At 51.5% G+C, this 22,842-nt stretch overlaps 2 protein-coding genes across 3 annotated transcripts in view; one reads left to right on the top strand and one right to left on the bottom strand.

Moving 5' to 3' along the window:
* Positions 1-208: 208 nt before the first annotated feature.
* Positions 209-14,050, top strand: ALAS1 (5'-aminolevulinate synthase 1). 2 transcript variants are annotated; one of them, XM_004313246.4, is made up of 11 exons: positions 209-365; positions 1,334-1,557; positions 4,714-4,941; positions 5,709-5,858; positions 6,269-6,491; positions 7,577-7,761; positions 8,608-8,787; positions 9,120-9,284; positions 11,369-11,637; positions 12,355-12,517; positions 13,736-14,050. In XM_004313246.4, the coding sequence occupies exons 2-11, from the start codon at positions 1,359-1,361 to the stop codon at positions 13,894-13,896; spliced, it is 1,923 nt and encodes a 640-aa protein (XP_004313294.1). In that variant the 5' UTR covers positions 209-365; positions 1,334-1,358; the 3' UTR covers positions 13,897-14,050. The 2 variants fall into 2 exon arrangements, with proteins under 2 accessions (XP_004313294.1, XP_019803216.2); XM_019947657.3 differs by lacking the exon at positions 209-365 and adding an exon at positions 866-962.
* Positions 3,788-22,842, bottom strand: part of LOC101333543 (twinfilin-2) — a 33,282-nt gene continuing 14,227 nt past the window's right edge. Inside the window, exon 9 of the mRNA XM_019947659.3 lies at positions 3,788-22,717. Within this exon, the coding sequence (XP_019803218.2) occupies positions 19,628-22,717 (3,090 nt within the window). The 3' untranslated portion in view covers positions 3,788-19,627. The remainder of the gene's footprint in view (positions 22,718-22,842) is intronic.

Here is a 22,842-nt window from a genome sequence, read left to right on the forward strand (position 1 = left end):
GCATAGGGTAGTTAGGGGAAGCGGCAAGGTGGTGCAGCATGAAGTCATCCGTCCCCAGCCTTGTTCTTCGTCCTCCCAGCAGGCCGTCCCGGTAAGCCCAGGTCCCACCAGCACAAACTGAGCCTAAGGAGGAGTGCTTTTACGCCCCGCCCCGCCCTTCCAACTTCTGGAGTGCCCCGCGGCACGCCTGCGCGGAGGACGCCCCGGCCCATGGCGCATGCGCAGCTGTCTATCTGTGTATATTAGGAAGACTGGGTTCGCGGCCTGAGGATTCTCGCGGATAAGGGCAAGGGTTTGTTTCTACCCTTGTTTGGGTACACGCCGCCGACGCCGCCGACGCCGCCTCCGCCGAGTCTCCCGCGCAGGTGAGGGCCCCGCGCTCTGGATGCGGCGCGGCCGGGGACAACCCCCGCGTGTCCTGCTTGCCTGCGCCCCGCTACTCCGGCCATTGGGACCCCATCCCCCACCGCTCCAATCACCCGCCGCCTCGGGGTCAACTTTCATATGCCCGATCTTCTACCTGATCGGCCCCCTCACGGCGTTCCCCGTTTAATTGACCGCTTTCGAATTCCCTTCTTAGACACCTCCCGTTATTCTCGAGCTCTCGACGCCCCGGGTAACCACAGACCTCCCCTGCCCAGGACCACCACTTTCCACCAGACCCACGGCCCTCATTTTTTAGCCCTTGTCTCTTCCCAGTTAGCCCCAGCGGCGCTTCCCCTCGTATCCCTGGCCTTCTTTATGCCCCCTCCTTTCTCAGTTATGCCCAGTTCACGGAGCTGTAGGGGCATAACCTCGGGGAAATCATGGCCTCAGGAACCCAGGGCCGGACTGGATGCCTTCTTGGGGTCTGGGAGTGTAGGGACCCGGAGAAGATCAGGATCCCTAAGAGTCTTCTCTGCCTTGATGGATGACAGTGGCTTCTTCCCTGGCCTCACTTCTTCACCTGGGTGGGTGCCAAGGTGTGTTAGCTGCACTTCTGCACTGTGTATCTTCCTCAAGGAGCCTCTGACCTCCTAAACCTGTTCCTGACTTGTCCCTCCTGTCCCACCCCCTTGGTTATTGATCATCAGTATTTACCGTATTTGGTAAAGTAGTTTTGCAGGTGCCTTTGTATGGAGCTGGGGAATGAAGGTGATCTGGGTAGAGTGTGGTCACCACTTCTTAGTTGAGTCCCTCATCAGTGCTGTCCTTAGACATTTTTGAGTGAGACTTGTTAGTATCCCACAGTACCCTTGCTATAAATTTCAGGTGACACCTGAACCCAGTGACCTTGGAGTGGTATTTGCGTGATTATTAACAAGTGTTGGTATCACTCCTCATCTTTGTACAGGATCAGTGCACCTCCGGGACGGGACATGGAGACTGTTGTTCGCCGCTGCCCATTCTTATCCCGAGTGCCTCAGGCCTTTCTGCAGAAGGCAGGCAAATCTCTATTGTTCTATGCCCAAAACTGCCCTAAGATGATGGAAGTTGGGGCCAAGCCAGCCCCTCGGGCCCTGTCCGCTTCAGCAGTACTCTGCCAGCAGGTCAAAGAAACCCCTCCGGCCAACGAGAGTAAGTGTCCTTAGCAATGAAGTAGAGAGTGGTGATGTTTGCATTCATTACAAGACCCTGGAAGCAATTCTCACGCACAGTGCTGATGAGGGTCACGCGAGGCGGTTACTTGGTGCCAGGGTCAGTTCTCTGCATAGATTATCTCATGGAATTGTCATCCTAACCCCACAAAGTAGGCAGTTTTAGTTTTCACATCTTTAAAGGTGAAACAGTGGCCAGCATTCCACCTTGTGGATTGCGTGTCAGTGTCTGTTGGAGTTTGTGAGTTGTCAGTTCCTCCTTCATGTAAATGTAAAGTTGGAATCTTTATGTAAAGTTGGAATGTAGATGCTTGTAGCTTTTAAAGTTGTGATTTTTTTTCTTCTTTTTTTTTTTTTCCCTTGCCTTTGCTATGTTGCCTGACCTGTGCCTTTTGCCCTCAATTCCTTTCTGTGCTATGCCTTCCCAAATTCCTGGTAGCTTCTTATGCAGTCACTTATCATACCTTATCTCTTTGTCTGGCTCCAGACCACATAGGCTATTCCAGGCTAAACCATCTTCAAAGTCAACTCTACCTGTGAGTTTTTCAGTTAGGTTAGGCTACACTGAGGTATCAAGCAACCCCCAAATCTCAGGGCTTAACACATAAAGATTTCTGTCTTGTTCACGCAAGGTCCACTTTGGGTCATCAGGGCAATTCTGTTCTAAGCAGTGACCTGGGGTTCCACACTCTGGTGTCCTACAGCTTTAACTCTGAAATAGGTGGCTTTTGGGTCACTATTGCATAAGGGGAAAGTGAGAGGGTCTCAAACCAGCTCATCTTTTTAAAACTTTTCATAACAGTAAATTTCAATTATGAACAACAATAATCAATCCAGGGCCAATTTTGCTTCACTTGTGTCCCCATTCACCCCGCCTGCTCCCACTGGATTAACTTGAAACTGATTCCAGAAATTTCCTCTGTAAATATCAGTATGCACCTTTAAAAGATATGACTTCTTTCTTTTTTTTGCGGGCGGGAGCACACCACGTGGCATGTGGGATCCTAGTTCCTTAACCAGGGATCGAACCAGTGGAAGCGCGGATTCTTAACCACTGGACCGCCAGGGAAGTCCCTATGAGTTCTTTCTAAAAGCACCATCACAATACCATTATCACACCTAAAAAATGATGCAATTTCCTAATATCATCAAATACTCAGCCCCACCAGCTCTCGGATATTTTAGCCAGGAAGCAACACACAACATCCATTGGCCAGAACTCGTCACACGGCTCCAACTAAATGCACGGATGCTAGTTTTCTCTTTTTTTAATTATGTTTTTTACTGTGGCAAAATGCATATACCATAAAACTTACCATCTCAGCCATTTTTAAGTGTACAGTGGTATTAAGTACATTCATATTGTTCTGCAGCCATCACCACCATCCAGTGTCCAGAACTCTTTTCATTGTCCCAAACTGAAACTCTGAGCCAACTAAATACTAACTCCCCATCCTCCTCCCCCAGATCCTAGCAAACATTATTCTACTTCCTCTCTATGAATTTGACTACTCTAGAAACCTCACGTAAGTGGAATCATACAAAATTTGTTAAAGTAGTGATTTTTTTGACACATGTGTCTTTTTTTTTGTTGTTGGCACGGCTTGCGGGATTTTAGTTCCCCGACCAGGGATCAAACCCAAGCCCCCTGCAGTGGAAGTGCTGAGTCCTAACTACTGGACCACCAGGGAATTCCCTTAACACATGTATCTTTATTTTGTATATGAATTTTTAAATTTTGCTTTTAATAAAGACATCAGAGATTTGGTTTTGGTCTGTCTTTGCCAGGAAAGAACGAAGCTTTTCAGATACCACTTAATTCTAGGGAATAATGTACCTTACAGGCTCTGTTAGTTGTGTTTTCTGGATGTGGACTTGTAAGAAAAGAATGTTTTTTACTAGAAAGCATTTAATCCTTTCTAGGATTTCTTTCCCTCTTTACCATTGTTTAGGAGTTAGTTATGTTTTTTACCATTCTGTCCCTAGCAGTAGATTCCTCTTCTGTTCCTGGTTGAGTAAAATGTGACTTATCCACTTGATAGACTGCCATGCATCCATCACAAATGATATTCACAAACTATTTACTAGCTTATGTAGATCTTTATAATGAAAAGGGCAGAATAAACAAGCATATACAGAATAAGTACAACTTTTTCTAAATCTACACATAAGGGGTAAAGAAAGATAATATGCCAAGTTGTCTGCAATGGTTATGTTTTGAATAATAGAACTCTATTTTTCTAGACTTCCTACAATGAATATGTATTTACTGACTTTTATAGTGAGTGAAATGAACTTGAAAGCAGGTTTTTTTTAAATTTTATTTTTTCGCCGCACAGCATGCGGGATCTTAGTTCCCACACCAGGGATTGAACCCCTGCCCCCTGCAGTGGAAGGGTGGAGTCCTAACAACTGAACTGCTGGGGAATTCCCCAAGGCAATTTTTTTGCTTTCCTTTATAGATTTTAATACAAACTGTATTGAGACACTGCCCAAGTTGTAGGAGAGCCTAGCCTATGACTCACAGGAGGATTCCAGAATGATGAAGAAAGACTTCTCTGGAAGGAAGATGAATGCATTTGCTCAAGGGGAGAGGGAAGTCTAGAAGCTTACCAGCCAACTGCATTAAGTCATGAACTTCTTTGAGGCATTTAGAGAAAACTGGTAGTTTATCTGTTAAGCAATGGCAAGCTTTTTTTTGTCAAGAATCTGTTTAGAAAATATTAGCAGAGAAAAAAACCGTATGACCACTTCCCAGTTACCTTCAAGAGTGTGTCCTCGCATGAAATATGCTGAGTGTACTTGGGGTAGATTTACTGGAAATAATTCAACTCAAGAATGCTGGGCTGTCTAGAACTAGAAAATACTACTTTGGGGATTTATAAGTGAGAAATACTATGGGTTTGAGAGGTAGGTGAACTGTGCCGGTTAACTCTTCACAGGAACATTGTGTCCAGTGAGGCAGATGAGAAAACAGTTGATTTAGCAGAACCTAATAAGAATAAACTTGTCTTTGGATCATGGGATAGAGTAAGTATAAGGTTTGTCTTTGAGGCAACAAGAGAAAGAAACAAGTGGGCTTCTGTGTACCGTGCAACCAGATCTGATGCTTCCGTTTTAACATTTCCCCCCTCAGAGGACAAAACTGCCAAAGCCAAGGTGCAGCAGGCTCCTGATGGATCCCAGCAGACTCCAGATGGCACGCAGCTTCCGTCTGGACACGCCTCCCTTGCCGCGAGCCAGGGCAGTGCGAGCAAATGCCCTTTCCTGGCAGCCCAGATGAGCCAGGGCGGCAGCAGCGTCTTCTGCAAAGCCAGCCTAGAGCTTCAGGAGGATGTGCAGGAAATGCATGCCGTGAGGGAAGGTAAACAGATGACATGAGCCATCAGAAGAGCGAAGAGGTTCTGTGGCTCTTTCAGACCCTCAGATTTATGTGTGAACTATTATTAGGGTAGTATTTGTGTCAGCACCTTCCTGTTTTAGGGCCGAGGAGGAAGGTCATCAAGATAGAGGACTGTATGGCAAAATGTGGGAGTTCTTTTTCTGTGTGTGTGTGTGTAGGATGTAACCAGCTTTTACAGTAATTCTTTAATTTCTGAAAATACCCCTCAGGCATAAACTATTACCAGTGCCCTTTGTTTCTTTCCCACCATTTGGTTGGATAAAAGGTAAAAAACAGTGTTACTGCAGTGAGTGCTAGTTTTAGGACTCCCAAGCTGTGTGTCTTAGTGGTGGTCATTGAGTGGCAACCTGAATTCCACTTGTGGCCGTATCCATGGAACACATAAGGTCCCCAGAAATTCTCCCCAGCAGAAATGATACAAGTGGCTGAAATTGTTTTCTGTGAAGAAAATCAGGGTAGGGGGGGTGTGATGGGGAAGGCAAACCAGCCAGAAAAGAAAAGCTTTGGACTTTAATGTTCCTCAAAGCTGACTGGTAGCTCTGAAAACAAAACCAAACAGTAACTAAAGAAGAAGAAAAGCTTCATACACTCAGTTACATCTCACTTTCGTTATGATGGGCTATTTTTGTGAACTAGGCAGTAAGCCATTTTTAACAGTATGTCTGGAAGGTATTGTAGACTCAGAATAGAACACTGGTCCCCTTTGCCTCTTGTTACTTTTGTTACAGAGGTTGCCCAAACCTCAGTGAATCCCAGTGTGATTAGTGTGAAGACCGATGGAGGGGAGCTGAGTGGTTTGCTGAAGAACTTTCAGGACATCATGCGAAAGCAACGACCAGAAGGAGTGTCCCACCTTCTTCAAGATAACTTGCCAAAATGTGAGTCTTCTTGTTATTTGCCTGATGCAGGAGAGTTTATAACTTAAACATACATCAGATTAAACGTATAATTGCATGGTGAGTTGTGGATTAAAAGCCATGTCTCTTGCTTGATGCAAGTAGATGCTCTTGGCTACAGTGAATGCCAGTCCTATTGATAGCCTGCCTCATCTCTCTTAATACCTACTGTCTGCTCACGGGGTCAGACATTGTCATTTGAGACATACACAGACTCAAGATAAGGATGTCAAGGAACTTGCCCAGATGAGTACTTAGTACTTAGTACGTTAGTTTGTCCAGAATCTCCTTGCTCCCGAATGGCCAAGCCGGGATTGGAACCTAGGTCTTACACCAAAGCCTAGATGTGCTTTTTAACCGTCAAACTGTACCATCTTTTGTTCGGTTTTTAGCTGTTTCCACTTTTCAATATGATCATTTCTTTGAGAAGAAAATTGACGAGAAAAAAAATGACCATACCTATCGAGTTTTCAAAACTGTGAACCGGAGGGCGCAGCTCTTCCCCATGGCAGATGACTACTCAGACTCTCTCGTCACCAAAAAGCAGGTGTCCGTCTGGTGTAGCAATGACTACCTAGGAATGAGTTGCCACCCACGGGTGTGTGGAGCCGTCATGTAAGTAGCCTTCAGTTTTCAGATGTCACTGGCACGTCACTGGCATGACTTAGCAAGACACTGATGATTTATAGAAATTGGATCTTTTATGGGGGGGATATTCAGCAGCTGAGAGTGTGCCATAGCAAAATGCTCTTCTTAGCCTTTAAAAATATGTACAGGTTACTTTCAGAGAAACTCTGATGTGTAAGTAGTTGGTGGAGCCCCTTTGTGAGAGTTTTTTCTGGGCTCATTGACTACACATGTCCACTTACTACCCCTCCACAGGCAAGTCTTGCACAGAGGCTTCCTGGCTTGTGGCTGTGGGTGGAGAAATACAAATCGAGCAGCACTGGATGGTAGAGGGATTGCCCTGGTGGTACAGTGGTTAGGACTTCACGCTCCCAGTGCAGGGGGCCCGGGTTCAGTCCCTGGTCAGGGAACTAGATCCCACATGCATGCTGCACGTAGGGAACTAGATCCCACATGCATGCTGTAACTAAGAGTTCACACACGACAACTAAGGAGGCTGCTTGCTGCAACTAAGACCCAGTGCAACCAAATAAATAAATATTAAAAAAAAAAAAAAAAAAGGGCTGGTAGAGCCTGTCGTTCATGTCCTTCAGGAGGTTTGCCATGGCTAGGAACACTTGAGAGAGTTGCTGGTCAAACTCTCCAAGCAGGCTTGCTAGAGAGAGCCCAGTCTGAGGTTTAGTAATAGAGATAGCCTAACATCACGGGACTGGTTCACAAAGAGTTTAGGTAGCCACCATTCAAGATGTCCCTCTAGAGCCTGAGGTCGTGTTATTGGAGAAAAAGCTGTTTGTCAGAGAAAAGAAATCTCAGTAAGTTAACTAAAACTCAACTAAGATTGTTAACACTTGCTCTTGATGTTCCCTAGAGGCCTCATCACCCTGGTGTTGAGACCTTCTCCCGCCCAGTCTAGAGATGAAGTGGGTTGAAACTTGTGTGAACTTCTGGTTCACAGGGAGAGAGGTGCTACAACAACATCAGTTTCAGTCTCCTGGATCCTGGAGGGAGGAATGTTCACGTCGTATTCAGAACCATGAGATTTATTTTCTGTCTGCTCTTTTTTTTTTTAAAAGGGACACTTTGAAACAGCATGGTACTGGAGCAGGGGGTACTAGAAATATTTCTGGAACTAGTAAATTCCACGTGGACCTGGAGCAGGAGCTGGCTGACCTCCACGGGAAAGATGCAGCACTCCTGTTTTCCTCGTGCTTTGTGGCCAACGACTCGACCCTCTTCACTCTGGCTAAGATGATGCCAGGTAGGAAGCTGTCATGGGCGCCTTAGAGTTTTCTGGCTTTCTTAGTAGTAACAGGAATATTGACAACAAAGAAAGCTTACCAGAACCACTCAAGAGTTATGATGGTAACTGGAAGCATTTGTTCTTGAACTGAGCATAAAGTGTTAACTGTACATTATAAATGCCAGTAGAACATGATAACGATAAAGAATCAGATTTGCAGGGCTTGTCTTTAAGCTAATTGCTTCCAGTGTGCTTTGTACTCTAAGAAAATCCTTTGGAGAATTCTCTTAATTATGTGTAGTTATCTTTCTTTCTTAAAAAAAATTAATTTATTTTTGGCTGCATTGGGTCTTCGTTGCTGCGCGCGGGCTTCTCATTGTCGTGGCTTCTCTTATGGTGGAGCATGGGCTCTAGGCGCACGGGCTTCAGTAGTTGTGGCTCGCTGGCTTCAGTAGTCGTGGCACGTGGGCTCAGTAGTTGTGGCACGCAGGCTCTAGAGCACAGGCTCAGTAGTTGTGGCACACGGGCTTAGCTGCTCCGCAGCATGTAGGATCTTCCCAAACCAGGGATCGAACCCGTGTCCCCTGCAATGGCAAGCCCTGTAGTTATCTTCCATTGAGTTTGGAGTGAGACAGCCAGATTTAAAAGCCGATTAGTTGCATGCCACTGGGTTATTTTATACCTATGGGCCTTCTCAGAGGAGAAGCACTAGTTAGTTATTTTTCCAGGAAGAAACTGCCACACAGGGTCTTTTTCCTACTGGGCAAAGCAACATTTTCAGGTCAAAGTCTGTTGTCCTTGACTGTCGAGGAAATAATTTGTCTTTGGTGCAGATGACAATAAATAGCATTTTTGTGTTGTTAGGCTGTGAGATTTACTCTGATTCTGGGAACCATGCCTCCATGATCCAAGGGATTTGGAACAGCCGAGTGCCAAAGTACATCTACCGCCACAATGATGTCAACCACCTCCGAGAACTGCTGCAGAGGTCTGACCCTGCCGTCCCCAAGATTGTCGCATTTGAAACTGTCCACTCAATGGACGGTAAGTCTAGGTAGAGGCCAATCTGAAATCTTAAATGAAAACAAGGCCTGAACTTCTTAAAAGTGTGATATTTATTTCATTTTTGTAGTTTCTTTTCACTTTGCCAGGATTTTGTAGTTGCGGGACACTGTATAGATTGGGATGAATGTAGATATTCTACTCTGGCTTTTACCAGACTCCAAACCCCAAGGTAATCCAGAAACTGGGGGAAGTTAATTGGTTTCCCCAATGTTAAAAATATCTTAGAACGTACGTTCTTGTGTTGTAACTCTTACCAAAACAGAAATTCGTGAAATAGCAAGCACTTCAACGCAGTCTGTGGTCTCTCCTAGGGGCAGTGTGCCCACTGGAAGAGCTGTGTGACGTGGCCCACGAGTTTGGAGCAATCACCTTTGTGGATGAGGTCCATGCGGTTGGGCTGTACGGGGCTCAAGGAGGAGGGATTGGCGATCGGGATGGAGTTATGCCAAAAATGGACATCATTTCTGGAACACTTGGTATGTACACTCTGCATAGTCTGTAATCTGCACTAAAATTACATTCTTCTAACAAGGCCAAGGACTACTGGTCTAACAGGTCAGGTGAGGAGATGGTCTGATAGCATCTAAAGCCTGGGTCACTTTTTTGAGTGAGTTTTTCTTTCCTCAGTGAGTGGTGGCACAGCTTATCAGAATCCCTTGAGTCATGGCATGGCCCCCAGAATCAAAGTAAACCTCACAGCCTAACATGATAGAAGTACCATTTGTTGCCATCTGAGCTCATTCCAAACTTAGTTGTGGCTTTAGGTATACGCCGTGGCAACAGCCTTTACTCTCTGTGCGTCAGATTTTTCCCTTATATTAAAAAAAAATAAAAAAGAAGAATTTTAGTGCTTTTCTCCTAGAGCTGCAGGTAAGGCATTGTGCTGTGAAGCACTGAGCTCTGTGCCTACCGGGTGGGAACATTCCAGTTCACCTGGCTACTTTGTATTTCCTCTGCTCCTCCCAATAGAGAGGCCGTGTCTCTTGGAGCAACTCCAGACTCTTCCAGACTCCATAGCCATGCTGCCTGCTGGGTGTAAATCTTGCATGCTTAATAACTCACTAGCTGTGTGACCTTGGGTTTGTGGTTAACTTCTCTGTGCCTCAGTTTCCTCATCAATATGATGGAGGTAACAATAGAACCCACCTCAGCTTGGAGAAGATAAATGAACTGTATACAAACAATTACTGTAGACGTTCTTTTGTCTATGAGGTAAAAATGTAAACTGTACAAATTTTTTTGGCTGCATTGGGTCTTTGTTGCTGCACACAGGCTTTCTCTAGTTGCGGCGAGTGGGGGCTACTCTTCATTGCGGTGGGCATGCTTCTCATTGAGGTGGCTTCTCTTGTTGCAGAGCACGGGCTCTAGGCACACGGGCTTCAGTAGTTGTGGCACAAGGGCTCAGTAGTTGTGGCGTGCAGGCTCAGTAGTTGTGGCACACAGGCTTAGTTGCTCCACAGCATGTGGGATCTTCCCGGACCAGGGCTCGAACCCGTGTCCCCTGCATTGGCAGGCGGATTCTTAACCATTGCACCACGAGGCAAGTCCAACTGTACAAATCTGAGGATTTCAAAAGTTAGTAAGGCAGCTGGAGACCATGTAGTGTTTAGCTAAAGTGCCACTTTACAGCCTGCAGTTGGTAAAGGAAGGGCAGGCAAAAAAGAGCGTCCTTCAGTACCGTGAAGGGGCGTGAGAACGTCGTGCAGACCAGTAGAGCCTGGGGCCTCGCAGGGCAGAGCCTTGCCAAGAGGAAAGCTCTTGTTCATGCGTCCTAATTCCAGCAGCCCTTTTCTTGTAAAGAGCTCTTATGACGTGGGCTCTTTGAAGGTATGGTCACTGGGAGATGAAAAGGGCTGGAGAGAGAGATTTTCCACTGTCAGAGACTATATCAACCCAGCAGTGCGTGGGGCTCAAGCAAGACTGTTAATTACAGAACATAATGTTAAGATCAAGGAGGACTCTTCTGGAGTCATTAATCCTGAAACCCGAGATACCGATTATACAAGGGGACTTAACAAGAATTGAAAAACGAGGCCGGCCCTAAATCAACCCTAACAGGGTCTGAGTTTCCATATTTATCCAGCAAACACTCCTTGTCAGAGTTTTGTGGTTACTTAAGTAGAAATTAATACCAGCCCTGCCAAAACAGTTAATGTCTTAGCTGGGTGACATTCCGGCCTCAGGGGTAATTCTCACAGTGAGCCCCCTGCTCAGACCCTGTCCTGGAGCAGGCGCAATGCAGCGCGAGGGGGAATGCAGCCAGCCTGGGTGGGAAGGGAGGTGGCACGTGGGGTTCAGGCACGCTGTGATCAGTCGCCGGTGCCAGGCCTGGTCTGGAGGCCTGTGCTTTGATCCTGGTCGGACACCAGCTTGGTCTTGTGACTTTGGTCAAGACCCTTTCATAACGTTCTCAGCTTTTTCCTGTTTGGAAATGGGCTTGATTTGAGTCTTAGGGCAAACAAAGATGAGGAAGAGAAGAGTGAGTGCTCTGAGGCTCTGCAGCACCTGGCTGTGCACACTTAGGGCAGTTGCTGTAATAAATGAGCCTGTCTCCTCCCAGGCAAAGCCTTTGGCTGTGTTGGAGGGTACATCGCCAGTACGAGTTCCCTGATCGACACCATCCGGTCCTATGCGGCGGGCTTCATCTTCACCACCTCCCTGCCGCCCATGCTGCTGGCTGGAGCGCTGGAGTCTGTGCGGATCCTGAAGAGCACCGAGGGCCGGGTGCTTCGGCGCCAACACCAGCGCAACGTCAAGCTCATGAGGCAGATGCTGATGGACGCCAGCCTCCCAGTCGTCCACTGCCCCAGTCACATCATCCCCGTCCGGGTAATGAGCGGCCTGTGATTGGACTCGCTGGGGGCCGGGGCTCCGCACTCAACGGGAGATGTCCCGGTTCATGCCTTCCTGAAGTTGGGCTGCGGCGGGGTGACTGCCAGGGCGAGGGACTGTAGCCAGTGGCCCTCTGCCGTGTTTCTGCCTTTGGTTGACTTCACAATGAGAATGAAGCCTTTGAACCCAGCAGGCTGGAACAGAGGTTCCTCCTCCAGAGCACTAGCCTTGACAGGGTAAACACAGAGCTCGTATCTGGAAAGCTCCGGAAGCCTGAGCTTGGCTAGCTTTGAAGTATGGCTTTCTATTCATTTAATTTTGAAATGGGTCTTGCTTTGCCTGCTACAAAGCGTAGCCCTGTTGGTGTCACAGTTGAATTCATCTGAGTAGTGGAGCTGGTATAAAAGCTGCCTTATCCCCAGGATGCACACGTCCAACTACCATCATACTGGGGTCACAGAAGCTCCCGTTTTCCCCATTCGGGGTCTGGGTGGGAGATCAGTGTGAAATTTACTTCTAATATGGTTTCAGTTCTCTGGTCTGTAGTGAACAACACTGGACGCTTTAAGTCGCAGGTGTCTGGGCAGCGCTTTACCTCTGTGCCAGGCTTGCATACGCGGCTCCAGCCTGAGCCACGTGGGCACGCGTGTCACTAGCCTGCTAAGAGGTGGTCCATCCGGTTCTGGTCTTACCTTCTGTTATCATCAAACTTAGGTTGCAGATGCTGCTAAAAACACGGAGGTCTGTAATGAGCTAATGAGCAGACATAACATCTATGTCCAAGCGATCAATTACCCCACGGTGCGCCGGGGGGAGGAGCTGCTGCGCATCGCCCCCACGCCCCACCACACACCACAGATGATGAACTACTTCGTGGGTGAGTAGCCAGGGAGCCGCCAGCACCTCATGGGAGAGTGGCATGAAGCTGTCTTTTCAGTGTCTATAATTGAAGCCATTCAGAGTCGTTCAGATTTGTCTCTTCTTTTTCCAAGTAATTCAGAATGTTCTCAGATGGTATAAAACTGTAAAAGACACTTAGTCGTTTGCATTCACTTTGGGAGGGTGCAGTCATTTGGGAAGTGCTGAGGGAGGCTGCTAATCCACCCACTGTTCCCATGCCCCTGTCTGTGTGACTCAAGGATGCCCGGTCACGGCTGTTGCAGGAGAGATGCCTCTGAAGGCCTAAGTCTGCCCAGGCCTCCAGAGCTCAGCTCTGTACTTCTCTCTGTTCTCTGAACCAACTCCACACAAACCCCTTCTGATGCGAGTCATTGTTCAGCATTTTATATTCTCATAGTTCTGTAGAAGCCAGTCCTTCACCCCCCCGCATCCACCTAAAGGCAGAGACCAACGGGCTGCTCCTGGTTGCCTCTGCCTCAAAGGTGCGTTCTGCTCCTGAGCCGCCACCCCTGTCCGAGGTGTTTCCCCTGCCTGGAGCCTTTAGGGCTGCTCTGCTAGGAGTGCTCAGCCCGACACAGTGGAGCCATGTGGGAGCAACTTCTTTCCTGAAGGCATGTAAAGGAAAGCCAGAGTCGGGTTTTGTTTCTCTCTCTTTTTTTTTTTTATAACAGCCTATTAAGATGGAATTCACATACCGCAAATTCCACCCTTTCAACATATGAAATTCAGTGGTTTTTAGGTAATGTGGTGCAACTGTCACCACTCTGATTCCAGAACATTTTCATCACCTCAAAGAGAAACTGCACACCCCTTAGCAGCCCCTCCCCATCCCCAGCCCCCGTCAGCCATCAGCCCTGATTCACTTTCTGCCTATACATTACATTTTATGTAAGTGGAATATATGGCCCTTTATGCCTGGCTTCTTTCACAGCACAGTGCTTTCAAGGTTCAGCCATGTTGTAGCATGAATCAGCACTTCATTTCTTTTTATTACCAAATAATCTTCCTTGGCACAGATCTACCACATTTTGTTTATCCATCAATTGACGGATGTTTGGGTTATTTCCACTTTTTGACTATTACGAAAATAATGCTGCTGTGAACATTTGTGTGCAAGTTTTTGTTGGGGGCATGTGTTTCCATTTGTCTTGGGTATGTACTGCCTTTAATTTTTAAAAGCTGTTCCTCCTCACAGAGAATCTGCTGGCCACGTGGAAGCGAGTTGGGCTGGAGCTCAAGCCACATTCCTCAGCCGAGTGCAACTTCTGCAGGAGGCCGCTGCATTTCGAAGTGATGAGCGAAAGAGAGAAATCCTACTTCTTTGGTATGAGCAAGCTGGTGTCTGCTCAGGCCTGAGTGTGTCGCGCCCTCAATCACTCCACCTAACCCCAGGCCACATTGTATCCAGGTAGTCAGTTCTCCAGAATTGTCTTTGTATGTGAATTAAATTATATTAAATTTTAATCTGTAGTAAACGTGTAGTCCTGAAAATAAATTCTTGTCTAAATCATGGGTCCTCTTTTCATTGGCTCCTGAATCAAAAAATCATTCATCCCTTTAAACGTGGTCTGTATTGTTGAGATGTATGAAGTATATAAAAACATCCTGGTCCTCTGGGAGTGGCTCCAGACCCTGCTGGGATAGCAGGACCTCCCAGTCCGCAGGAAGCTAGCAGGTCTTTAATGCGAGCCAGGTGGTGGCGCAGCTGCGCCCCAGCCTGAGCAGTTCTGAGAGCAGTCACCACAGGGCACCACACGGCGGCTGTTTCACTCCGAGCCTCTCCCCACACCTTACGTGCAGTCCGCGCTGCAGCGGCTTCTCCCCTTCCGCTTTCCCTTCCCAGCCACTGCCTCCCTCTCACACTTCCCTGTGAAAGTTGGGCAGTCGGGCTTGTCTGTCACCAGCAGGTCCTCCAGCGCCAGCTGCACCTGTGATCGCGCCCCTCCCCTCAAAGTGGAGGCGTTTGTGCTCTTTCCCCTGACTCGTGCCCCTCGTGTTCTGGGTCCCCTGGCTTCTCGTGCATTCCTGCAACTATCTCTTGCCTTCTCCCCATTGGCCTGCAGCAGGCTCTCACCCATCCTAAAAATAAAACAGGCTCTCCCTCAGTCTTGACCCCCATCTAGCTGCTGCCTCTGTTCTGCTCCTTTTCTGTTTAGCCCTCCCCACTTGGTCTTTCAGCCTGTTCCTTGTGGAGGCTGCTCTTTTCTTGCCACGTCTTGCTTCTTCTTGCCAAATCCAGTGGCCTCCTGTTTTCCTTTCATTGGATCTCCCAGTAGTGTTTGAGGTGGTTGTCCTTGGCCTTTTTACAGCTTCCTCTAAGCTTCCGTGCCACTGACCTCTCCTGATTGCCCTCCTCCTTCCTGAACTGGTCCTTCTCTGAACATTGAGGACCCCCTGGGTTCATCTCTAACTGCATGTAACCCTTCCCCTCCCTGCACAGGATCTCCCCAAGCCCTGGGTTTCCAGTTCCAGCTGTACGTCACTGAGGGCCAGCAAACAAGCACCTGAACCACGCAGCTCCTGAGGGCGCCCTGGGTCTGCCCACTCCTCCCCTTCCTGCCTTTCTCCTCATCTTCCCACATCTACCCAGTTACTCCCGCCTCTCATGTGGAAAACAACTCTGTCTTGCCCACGCGTGACACTGTTAGCAAGTCGTGTACGTCTTACCTCAAAGATACACCTCAGGCCAGGCCACTTCCTGTCACCTCCCACTGCTACCATCCTGCTCGTGCCACCATCATCCTGGCACCCGCCCCAGCCTCTACCCCACACAGCAGCCTGAGAGAGCTTTTTAAAAAAAAATGGAGTTCCGCGGCGGTCCAGTGGTTAGGACTTGGCGCTTACACTGACGGAGCCCGGGTTTGATCCCTAGTTGGGGAACTAGGATCCCGTGCAGTACAGCCTAAAAAACATATATATCACATCCTGACCCTCCCCTGTAGAAAATTTTTCTGGGTCTTCGAATTGCACTCGTTAAATTCTAGATTGTCACACAGACTGATGACATTCTCTGGGATCAGGATCCCATCCAGCTCTGCAGCCTCATCTCCCACCCCACCCCAATCTGTTCACTCTGCCTCACGTGTGGAAGCATACTCCTGGGCCTCAAATACCCACGGACGTTCTCACCAGCTTCCAGACCTCGGTGTTGTTAGCCATTGTTTCTCTCCTGGATTTCTCTTCCCTGGATCGTGGTGTGGATGCCTCTCTTCACACAGGACAAGGGTCTGCGAGGAGACCTTCCCTGAGCCCCCGGACTAAGGCAGCCCCCTCCTGTGTTCTCACCATCACTTGGCCTCCCCCCGGGCTGCCCTTCAAAGCCTTGGTCACCACCCCTGTTGACCGTTTCCCTGTCGTTCTCCTTGCTTCTCTCTCTCCAATGCCGTGCACTGTACCTGACACACACAGTGGACATTGAGCAAATGTGTTGAGTGAACGAAAGGGGACTGTCTCAGCTGTAACGAAACACCACAGACTGCGGGGCTTAAACAACAAACATTTGTTTCTCACCATTCTGGAGACTGGAAGTCGCGGTCAAGGTGCCAGCAGATTCAGTTCCTGGTGACAGCCCTCTCCCTGGCCTGCACGCAGCTGCTTTCTCGCTATAAATGTACGTGACCTTTCCCTCTTCCTCTTCTTATAAGACGACTAACCCCACCACAAGGGGCCCACCTGCTGCCCTAATTTAAATCTAATTACCTTCCAAAGGCCCCACCTCCAAACGCCATCACCTGGGGGTTATTGTTTCAACCCATGGGAGGACAAACATTCAGCCCATAATAGGGACCAGTGAGAACACCCAAGGCTACTTTACCAGAAAGAATAGGTGAGCCGAAGATGGAGGACACAGAGCCTCCTGGCCTCGCTGGCCTGTCTCAGCTCCAGGGGTAACTGGGGGTGGCCCCATGCCCCTAATCAGCCCAGGCACTGAGAGAGCTCGCTGAGCCCTGGTCCCATCAGATAAAGCCACACACCTGGGCAGGCCGCTGGGCGTGATGGAAGTCACGTCCCCTTGGAAAAACCATGCGGTCCTTTCTGCTCAGGAAACACGCCTCACTCAGCCTTCCCAGCTCTGTTCCCTCATGAAAGCCTTCAGGGCCTTTCCATTGTCCTACACATTCCCACGCCTGGAACTCCCTCCACCTCCTTTCCGCCCAGTGTGGTTTCCCCTCTACCTTGGGTGGTGTTTCTCTCTGAATGCTTAATGAGACCCACCTTCCTTCTCATTAAGACTCAGAGCCAGCTGGGTCAACAAGGTCATGAGCTCAACTTCTCCTTGCTGCTGGTGGTTATGAGAACAAAGGATGATGGAATGTTCTGGAGGGCGTGGATGGATTTATCAACTGCTTACACAGGAGAAGCTTGGCTTCTAATAAGAATCCAAGTGTGAAAATGTATGATGTCATGGAAGTTTCCCAAGAATATTTAGAAGCCTAGGGTGTTAAATAAAATGTATTAGAGGGGAAAGGGAGAGCTGTAGCTTAGAACCTTAGCAGGTAGCATTTCCTTACATTTACATTTCTTCACGTCAAGTTGTCCTAAGTCTCATGCCCTCTACTTGTCTAGCACACACTGCTCCCCAACAACAAAGAAGCACAAGGAGGCAACACCAGGGTCCGCAGGCACCCCAGTCCTCCTCCCAGCTTCACGAGCCTCTGATTCAACCACATTTACCTCCAAACCCCGTTCAGTGCTCTGGGCAGGGGCCCTGATTCAGGAGGGTCCATCTCTGGGTGGAGAGAGAAAATCTCGAAGCCACATCAGCCAGTTGTCCTCAGCATAAGTCCCTTACCTAATAAGGACCACCAAGGACCCGCTAGGTTTCCCAGACTTTACACACATTACCACAAACCCTTGTAACAGCCTGCAGAGTAACTCTGGCCATCCCCATTTTCAGATGAGCAAACAGACTCTGCAAGGTAGGTCACCTGCACAGGATAACCCAAATGGCAGAGCTGGTGATCGCCCCAGGTAATCTGACCTGAGGCCCATCTCTTCCACAGCCTTGCAGAGCTGCGTTGTGGGCAGTGTCGAGGATGTCCAGCAGTGTGGAGGAGAGGGCTGGGAGCCAGCCACGAGCACCCTTCCCGACCACCGTATATCCCTCCCAGCTCCTAGCGCCCCCTGTGGGGCCTGGGTTAGTGGCTCTGTCCCCGACGCCATAGACAGCAGCAGAGCCTTTCCCTGCAGATTGAACCAAGCACCATGGACCCGTAGACTCACTTAAGCGGAGCCCAACAGTGTTCCTACCATAGCCCCCATGCTTCATCTCCTCTTCTTCTGAATCCTCAGCCCCAAAAGAACCAGGTCTGGGAGCGTGAGCGAGTGACCGTGTATGTGGAGGCTCTAGCTGGGAACTACCCAAGGGCAGACTCTGCTGGTCTGAGACAGGCAAATCGTGCTTCCCACATGCAAAATGTGGTGCCCTGGACAGGGCCCTGCCTCCTGCTCCAGATGTTGCCAGAGCGGTCTCAGAGCCACTCAGCAGGGGCCTCCCCCAAGACTCCCGCCTGGGGGAAGGATGGTTTCTGTTTTCTTTTCTCCCCAGGCATGGGCCACGGAAGCTCATGGGGCCACGCTATAACTTCAGCCTGCCCTTCCAGAAGCCGGATTGGGTCAGGGCCCTGGTGGGGCTTCTGATAGGTGGGTCAGAGATCCTCCTCTCTCTTTCTTTCAGGCAGGCAGATAATAGGGGATGCCAGCCCCCTGCAGGAACCCCTATACCCAGGTCAGAAAGGAGAAGGAAACCTATATTTCTCTCCCAGCTGTGGCCTGGAGGGAGGGAAAAAGCAGCCTCCCAGCCCCACCAGGGCTGCAAAATTAGCCAAGTCTGCATGAGCTCCAACCTTCCAGCCCAGAGGCCCTGAGCTGCCCCAAACTGGCCTGGGCCAGCCGGTTCCACTCTCCCACCGCCCCAGGCCCCAGCTCTGACTGAGAGGCTGCAAGTGTCTCCTCTGCTCCTCGAAGGGCAGATTTACTTGTGGGGATGGTGAGGCAGCCGGCCTGGGCAAAGCACCACAAGAACTGTGGGCCTGACAGAACCCACAACTCCCCAAACACTTGTGGAGACCGTGAACAGGTTGTCTCCAAACACTGGGCATGTGGGCATCAAGGCTCCTGGCAGTATCCCAAAATCTATACTGAAATCTAGTATCAAAACTAGAAACACACACACATACTCCATCCTGGCTGCAACTCTCACCTAAGTGCAGTCAGCTGTGAGAGGTGGCGGCTCATCTAGGTGTCCATTTGATGTCAGAACAGAGAGACTCAGCATGTGCTCTAGGTGGAAACAGAAAGGGATGGATTGTGAGCTCACCCTAGAATCTTCCCTGACTCTCAGCTCGCTGCTGCCAGGATTCACCCGCAGGCCTTCCTCTCCCCAGCCTGGACCAGCCTCCTGGGTGCAGCACAGAAATGGCCACCAGAGGGCGCAATCACCCCTCTGAACTTGCCTCAAATCTTCCCTATCTCCTTAGGAATGGACATTCCCCAGGGCCGCTGCCTCCAAGGAATCTGGCACCAGTCAGAAATGAAGGGGGCCTGCAGGTTCTCTGCCCTTGAGGCAGCTTCAGTTCCATCTGGTGAGGGAGGCAGATCCTGAGACCAGTTCCAGAGGAATGCTGAGCTCGGTAGGCCTGGGCATCTGGGGAGGGGTTGACAGGGGCAGAAGACCCAGCCTGCTCTCTGGGAAAGACCAAGGCCGCACTCGGTGACCTTCCTCAGACTCCCCTGAAAAGATGCCAGTGAACACAATTGCCCTTAGCATCTTCCCTCCCCTGCGGACCCATGCCCCGTGGGCCCTCCCTTTTTCTCCATGACAATTACCCCCAAATCACCTCCTGCTCCCCTTCATTTTAGGAAGGCCTGGAGAATTCTCCCCTTTTCCTCCCACTCACACCTCCAGTGAGCTCAGGGTTAGGGGTTGGCCCTCCGGTAGCATTTATTAAGTGCCTGCTATATGCCAGGGGGCTGGGGGGAGGGGGAGGCAGAGCAGTGGTCTCGCCGAGCAAGGCAGGTTGGGGCATCCCAGGCAGAGGGGCAAGTAGAGGTGGGGCGATGAGGCACGCTGGGCTGTTGCTCTGTGCTATTCGGCTGTCGTGGGGCCCCGGCAGAAGTTCCGGTTGTAGAAATGGCGGTTGTCCCTGGTCAGGGCTGTGCCCAGCTGGGCCCAGAAGCTGCCCTGGCCACTGGGCTGGTGGGGCCAGAGGAGGACGCTCTGGCGGCACAGGCGCTGGCGCAGCCGCACGTAGCGGGAGCGGTAGGCTTCGGGGCGCAGGATCACCAGCACCACGACGTCCTTGCGGTCCTCCAGCAGGCGCTGCTGGGCCAGCAGGAAGCTGGCACGCAAGAGGCTGCTGACCCGGTCCGTGTGGGCCAGCACAAACAGGGTCTTGCGGCTGCTGTAGACCGAGGCCCACAGGTTCTCAAAGAGCGTCTTGCCGGGTAGCCAGTCACGCTCCTCCAGGCACAGGCGGAGTGCCCGGCGCCCACGGCGCTCCTCCAGCTGTACCCGCAGCTCGTTGTACACCCAGTCGGCCACTGCGCTCTGTGCCTTGTCGAAGACCACGAAGGCATCGTAGAACAGGGCGTCTGCGCCCTGCCGCTGCCCCCACCGGGGCAGCCAGGCCAGGCACAGGTGGAAGCAGTACCAGAGGTCCCAGCCGCAGAGGTGGTGCAGCATGGGCACAGCCATGCCCAGGGCCACCACCATCAGGGAGAGGCCAAAACAGTCCCAGGAGAGGGCCTCGTCCAGGCAGAGGCGCAGGTCCTGTGCGAAGATGCTGCGGCCCTGGAGCTGGCGGGGACTGCCACACTTGACTTGGCTGGGCAGCCCGGGCACGGCAGCCTGCACCTCCAGCAGGAAGTCCACGAAGGCCGCCCCACAGGCGCAGTGCAACGGGTTGGTGCTCACGTCTAGGATTTTCAGGGTGCCCGCTACGGAGCCAAACCAGGAGGGCTCCACCGTCTTGAGGGCGTTGGCACTGAGGTTGAGCTCTTCCAGCCGCTTGGCGAGCACAAAGAAGCCGGGGGTCACGAAGCCGATGCTGTTGCTGCTGAGGTCCAACTTCCGGATCCGGGTACCAGACGGCAGGCTGCCATTGCTCAGGGCCTTCAGCTGGTTTCCCGCCAGGTCCAGTGTTTCCAGCTGGGGCAGGAGGGCCAGGCTGCTCCAGTTGAAGAAGCCCAGGTTATTGTCACGGAGACGCAGCAGCTTCAGGCTCTTGGGGAGGTTGTCCAGGGTGCATGGCAGGAGGGTATGCAGGCGGTTCTGGGACAGGTCCAGCAGGACCAGGCTTCTCAGGCCTTGGAAGAAGCGGAGATAGAGATCTCCCTCAGCCCACATCTGGCTCAGGGCATTGCCACTGAAATCCAGGGCCTGCAGCGAGGCGCTGCAGAGCTGCTGGGACACACGGCTACGGATGTCGTTGTGCGCCAGGCTGAGGTAGCGCAGGGAGCGCAGCTGGGCCACGAAGCTGAGATTGTGGCCCACGCCCTGCATGCTGAAAGGCTGGCTGTTGTAGCTGAGGTCCAGTGCCTCCAGTCGTGGCAGCTCCGTGAACGAGCTCCCGTGGTACAGGTCCAGCTTGTTGTGGGACAGGTCCAGCACCCGCAGGCTGGTCAGCGGCACGAACTGGGAGCCATTGACCGCCTGCGAGATGCTGTTGTGGCTCAGGCGCAGGCACTGGAGGCGCGAGAGGCGGGCAAACATCTCTGGCTGGATCGTCACCAGGTTGTTCCGTGACAGGTCCAAGGTGAAGCTGGAGTTCTTGCAGCTTAGCGTGAAGTCCTCCAAGCTGAGGGTGTCCAGTGGGCCTGGAGCGAGGTCCCTGGACGGCAGCCAGATCTTCGGCCCACTGTCCGCCTCCCCCAAGGTAGCTGCCGGCCTTGCAGCTCCACTGATGCGGTTGTCCGACAGGTCCACGTAGAGCAGGCCCGGGAAGGCCCCGAAGATGCTGAGCTGGGCCTGGTTGATGAAGTTCATCTGCAGACGCAGAATCTGTAGCATGGGCAGGTGTGTCAGCGGCTGAAGCGTGGTCTCGCTGAGCGAGCGGAAGAAGATGCCGTGCATGTCTAGCTCCTTCAGGGAGAGCAGGCCCCTGAAGGAGGGCGCCAGGTGCAGGTGGGCGAAGGACACCTTCTTGTGGTAATTGAAGGACAGGTTGAGGCTGCGCAGCCGGGCCAGGCCCCAGAAGGCCGTGGTCTTGGTGATGCAGTCATAGAGGAAGTTCTCACTCAGGTCTAGCACTTGGAGCCTGCCCAGGCCACGGAACCATCTGTTGTCCAGTCTGTAGAGAGAACTGTCCTTCAACACCAGGCCTTCGAGGCGGCTCAGGTGGCTGAAGGTGTCGGGGTGCAGCTTGGGGAAGTGCTTCGGACACTCCATGCAGGGGTTGCGGGCATGGTCACAGCGGCGGCAGTTCCCACCCACGTCGAGCACGCGCAGGGCGGTCAGATTGGCCAGGTCCTCGGGCGCCAGGGTGACAATGTGGTTATAGGACAACAGCAGGGTCTCCAGTCTGGGGGGCAGGAGGCGGGGCACCTCCGTGAGGTTGTTGTACTTGAGCGACAGGTGCGTGAGGTTGCCCAGGCCAAGGAGGGCGCCCGGGGCCACCTCCAGTGTCCGGTGGCAGGGGTTCTTGTAGTAGCAGTTGCCGTCCATGTACAGAAAGCGCAGGGCGTGTAGGCCGGCGAAGTGGGTGGGGTCTAGCACCAGGATGTTAGTGTGGCTCAGCGACAGGGACACGAGGGACCTGGGCAAGGCGGGCACGGTCGTGATGCCGTTGTAGCTCAGGTGCAGCTCCTCGAGGGTGGGCACGGCCAGGAAGGTGTTGGGCTCGATGGTCATGTGGCAGGGGAAGTGCATGGGGCTGAGGCCGGTCGGCGGGCAGTTCCACTTGAGGTTGAGGATCCGCAGGCTGGACAGGTGGGCGAAGTCGGAGTCATGCAGGTGGTGGATGCGGTTGGAGAGCAAAGAGAGGCTGGTGACATTGGCCCGGGGCGCCGCGGCCGAGAAGTGTGGCACAGACTTCAGGAACAACCAGTTGCAGTTCACCAGGCCGTGGGGCTGGAGTTCACAGGGCAGGAAAGCAGGCAGGGTGCCCTGGGCCAGGGCTGCAGCCAGTGCCACCGCCTGCACCAGGAGAGAAAGGGGGTGCCGGGCACGGCAGGGGCCCTGTGGGGTGGGCACCGTGTGAGGGCACGGCCCCAGCTCCACCTCTCCTGCCCCACCCCCCGGGTCTCCCACAGGGCTCCCAGCCCTCCAGGGAGGTTCCTGTTTCTCTGCCCAGTGCCCATCCC

The sequence above is a fragment of the Tursiops truncatus genome, chromosome 10, assembly GCF_011762595.2.
Source record: "Tursiops truncatus isolate mTurTru1 chromosome 10, mTurTru1.mat.Y, whole genome shotgun sequence".
In the NCBI taxonomy this organism is placed as follows: Eukaryota; Metazoa; Chordata; class Mammalia; order Artiodactyla; family Delphinidae; genus Tursiops; species Tursiops truncatus.

What these genes read in the sequence shown, in the direction of transcription:
- ALAS1 (XM_019947657.3), top strand. Translation starts at nt 907, where the DNA reads ATGGATGACAGTGGCTTCTTCCCTGGCCTCACTTCTTCACCTGGGTGG. An exon ending in AACCCCTCCGGCCAACGAGA is followed by an intron (nt 1,558 to 4,713) that starts GTAAGTGTCCTT and finishes TTCCCCCCTCAG; the next exon opens with AGGACAAAACTGCCAAAGCC. An exon ending in GTCACATCATCCCCGTCCGG is followed by an intron (nt 11,638 to 12,354) that starts GTAATGAGCGGC and finishes CATCAAACTTAG; the next exon opens with GTTGCAGATGCTGCTAAAAA.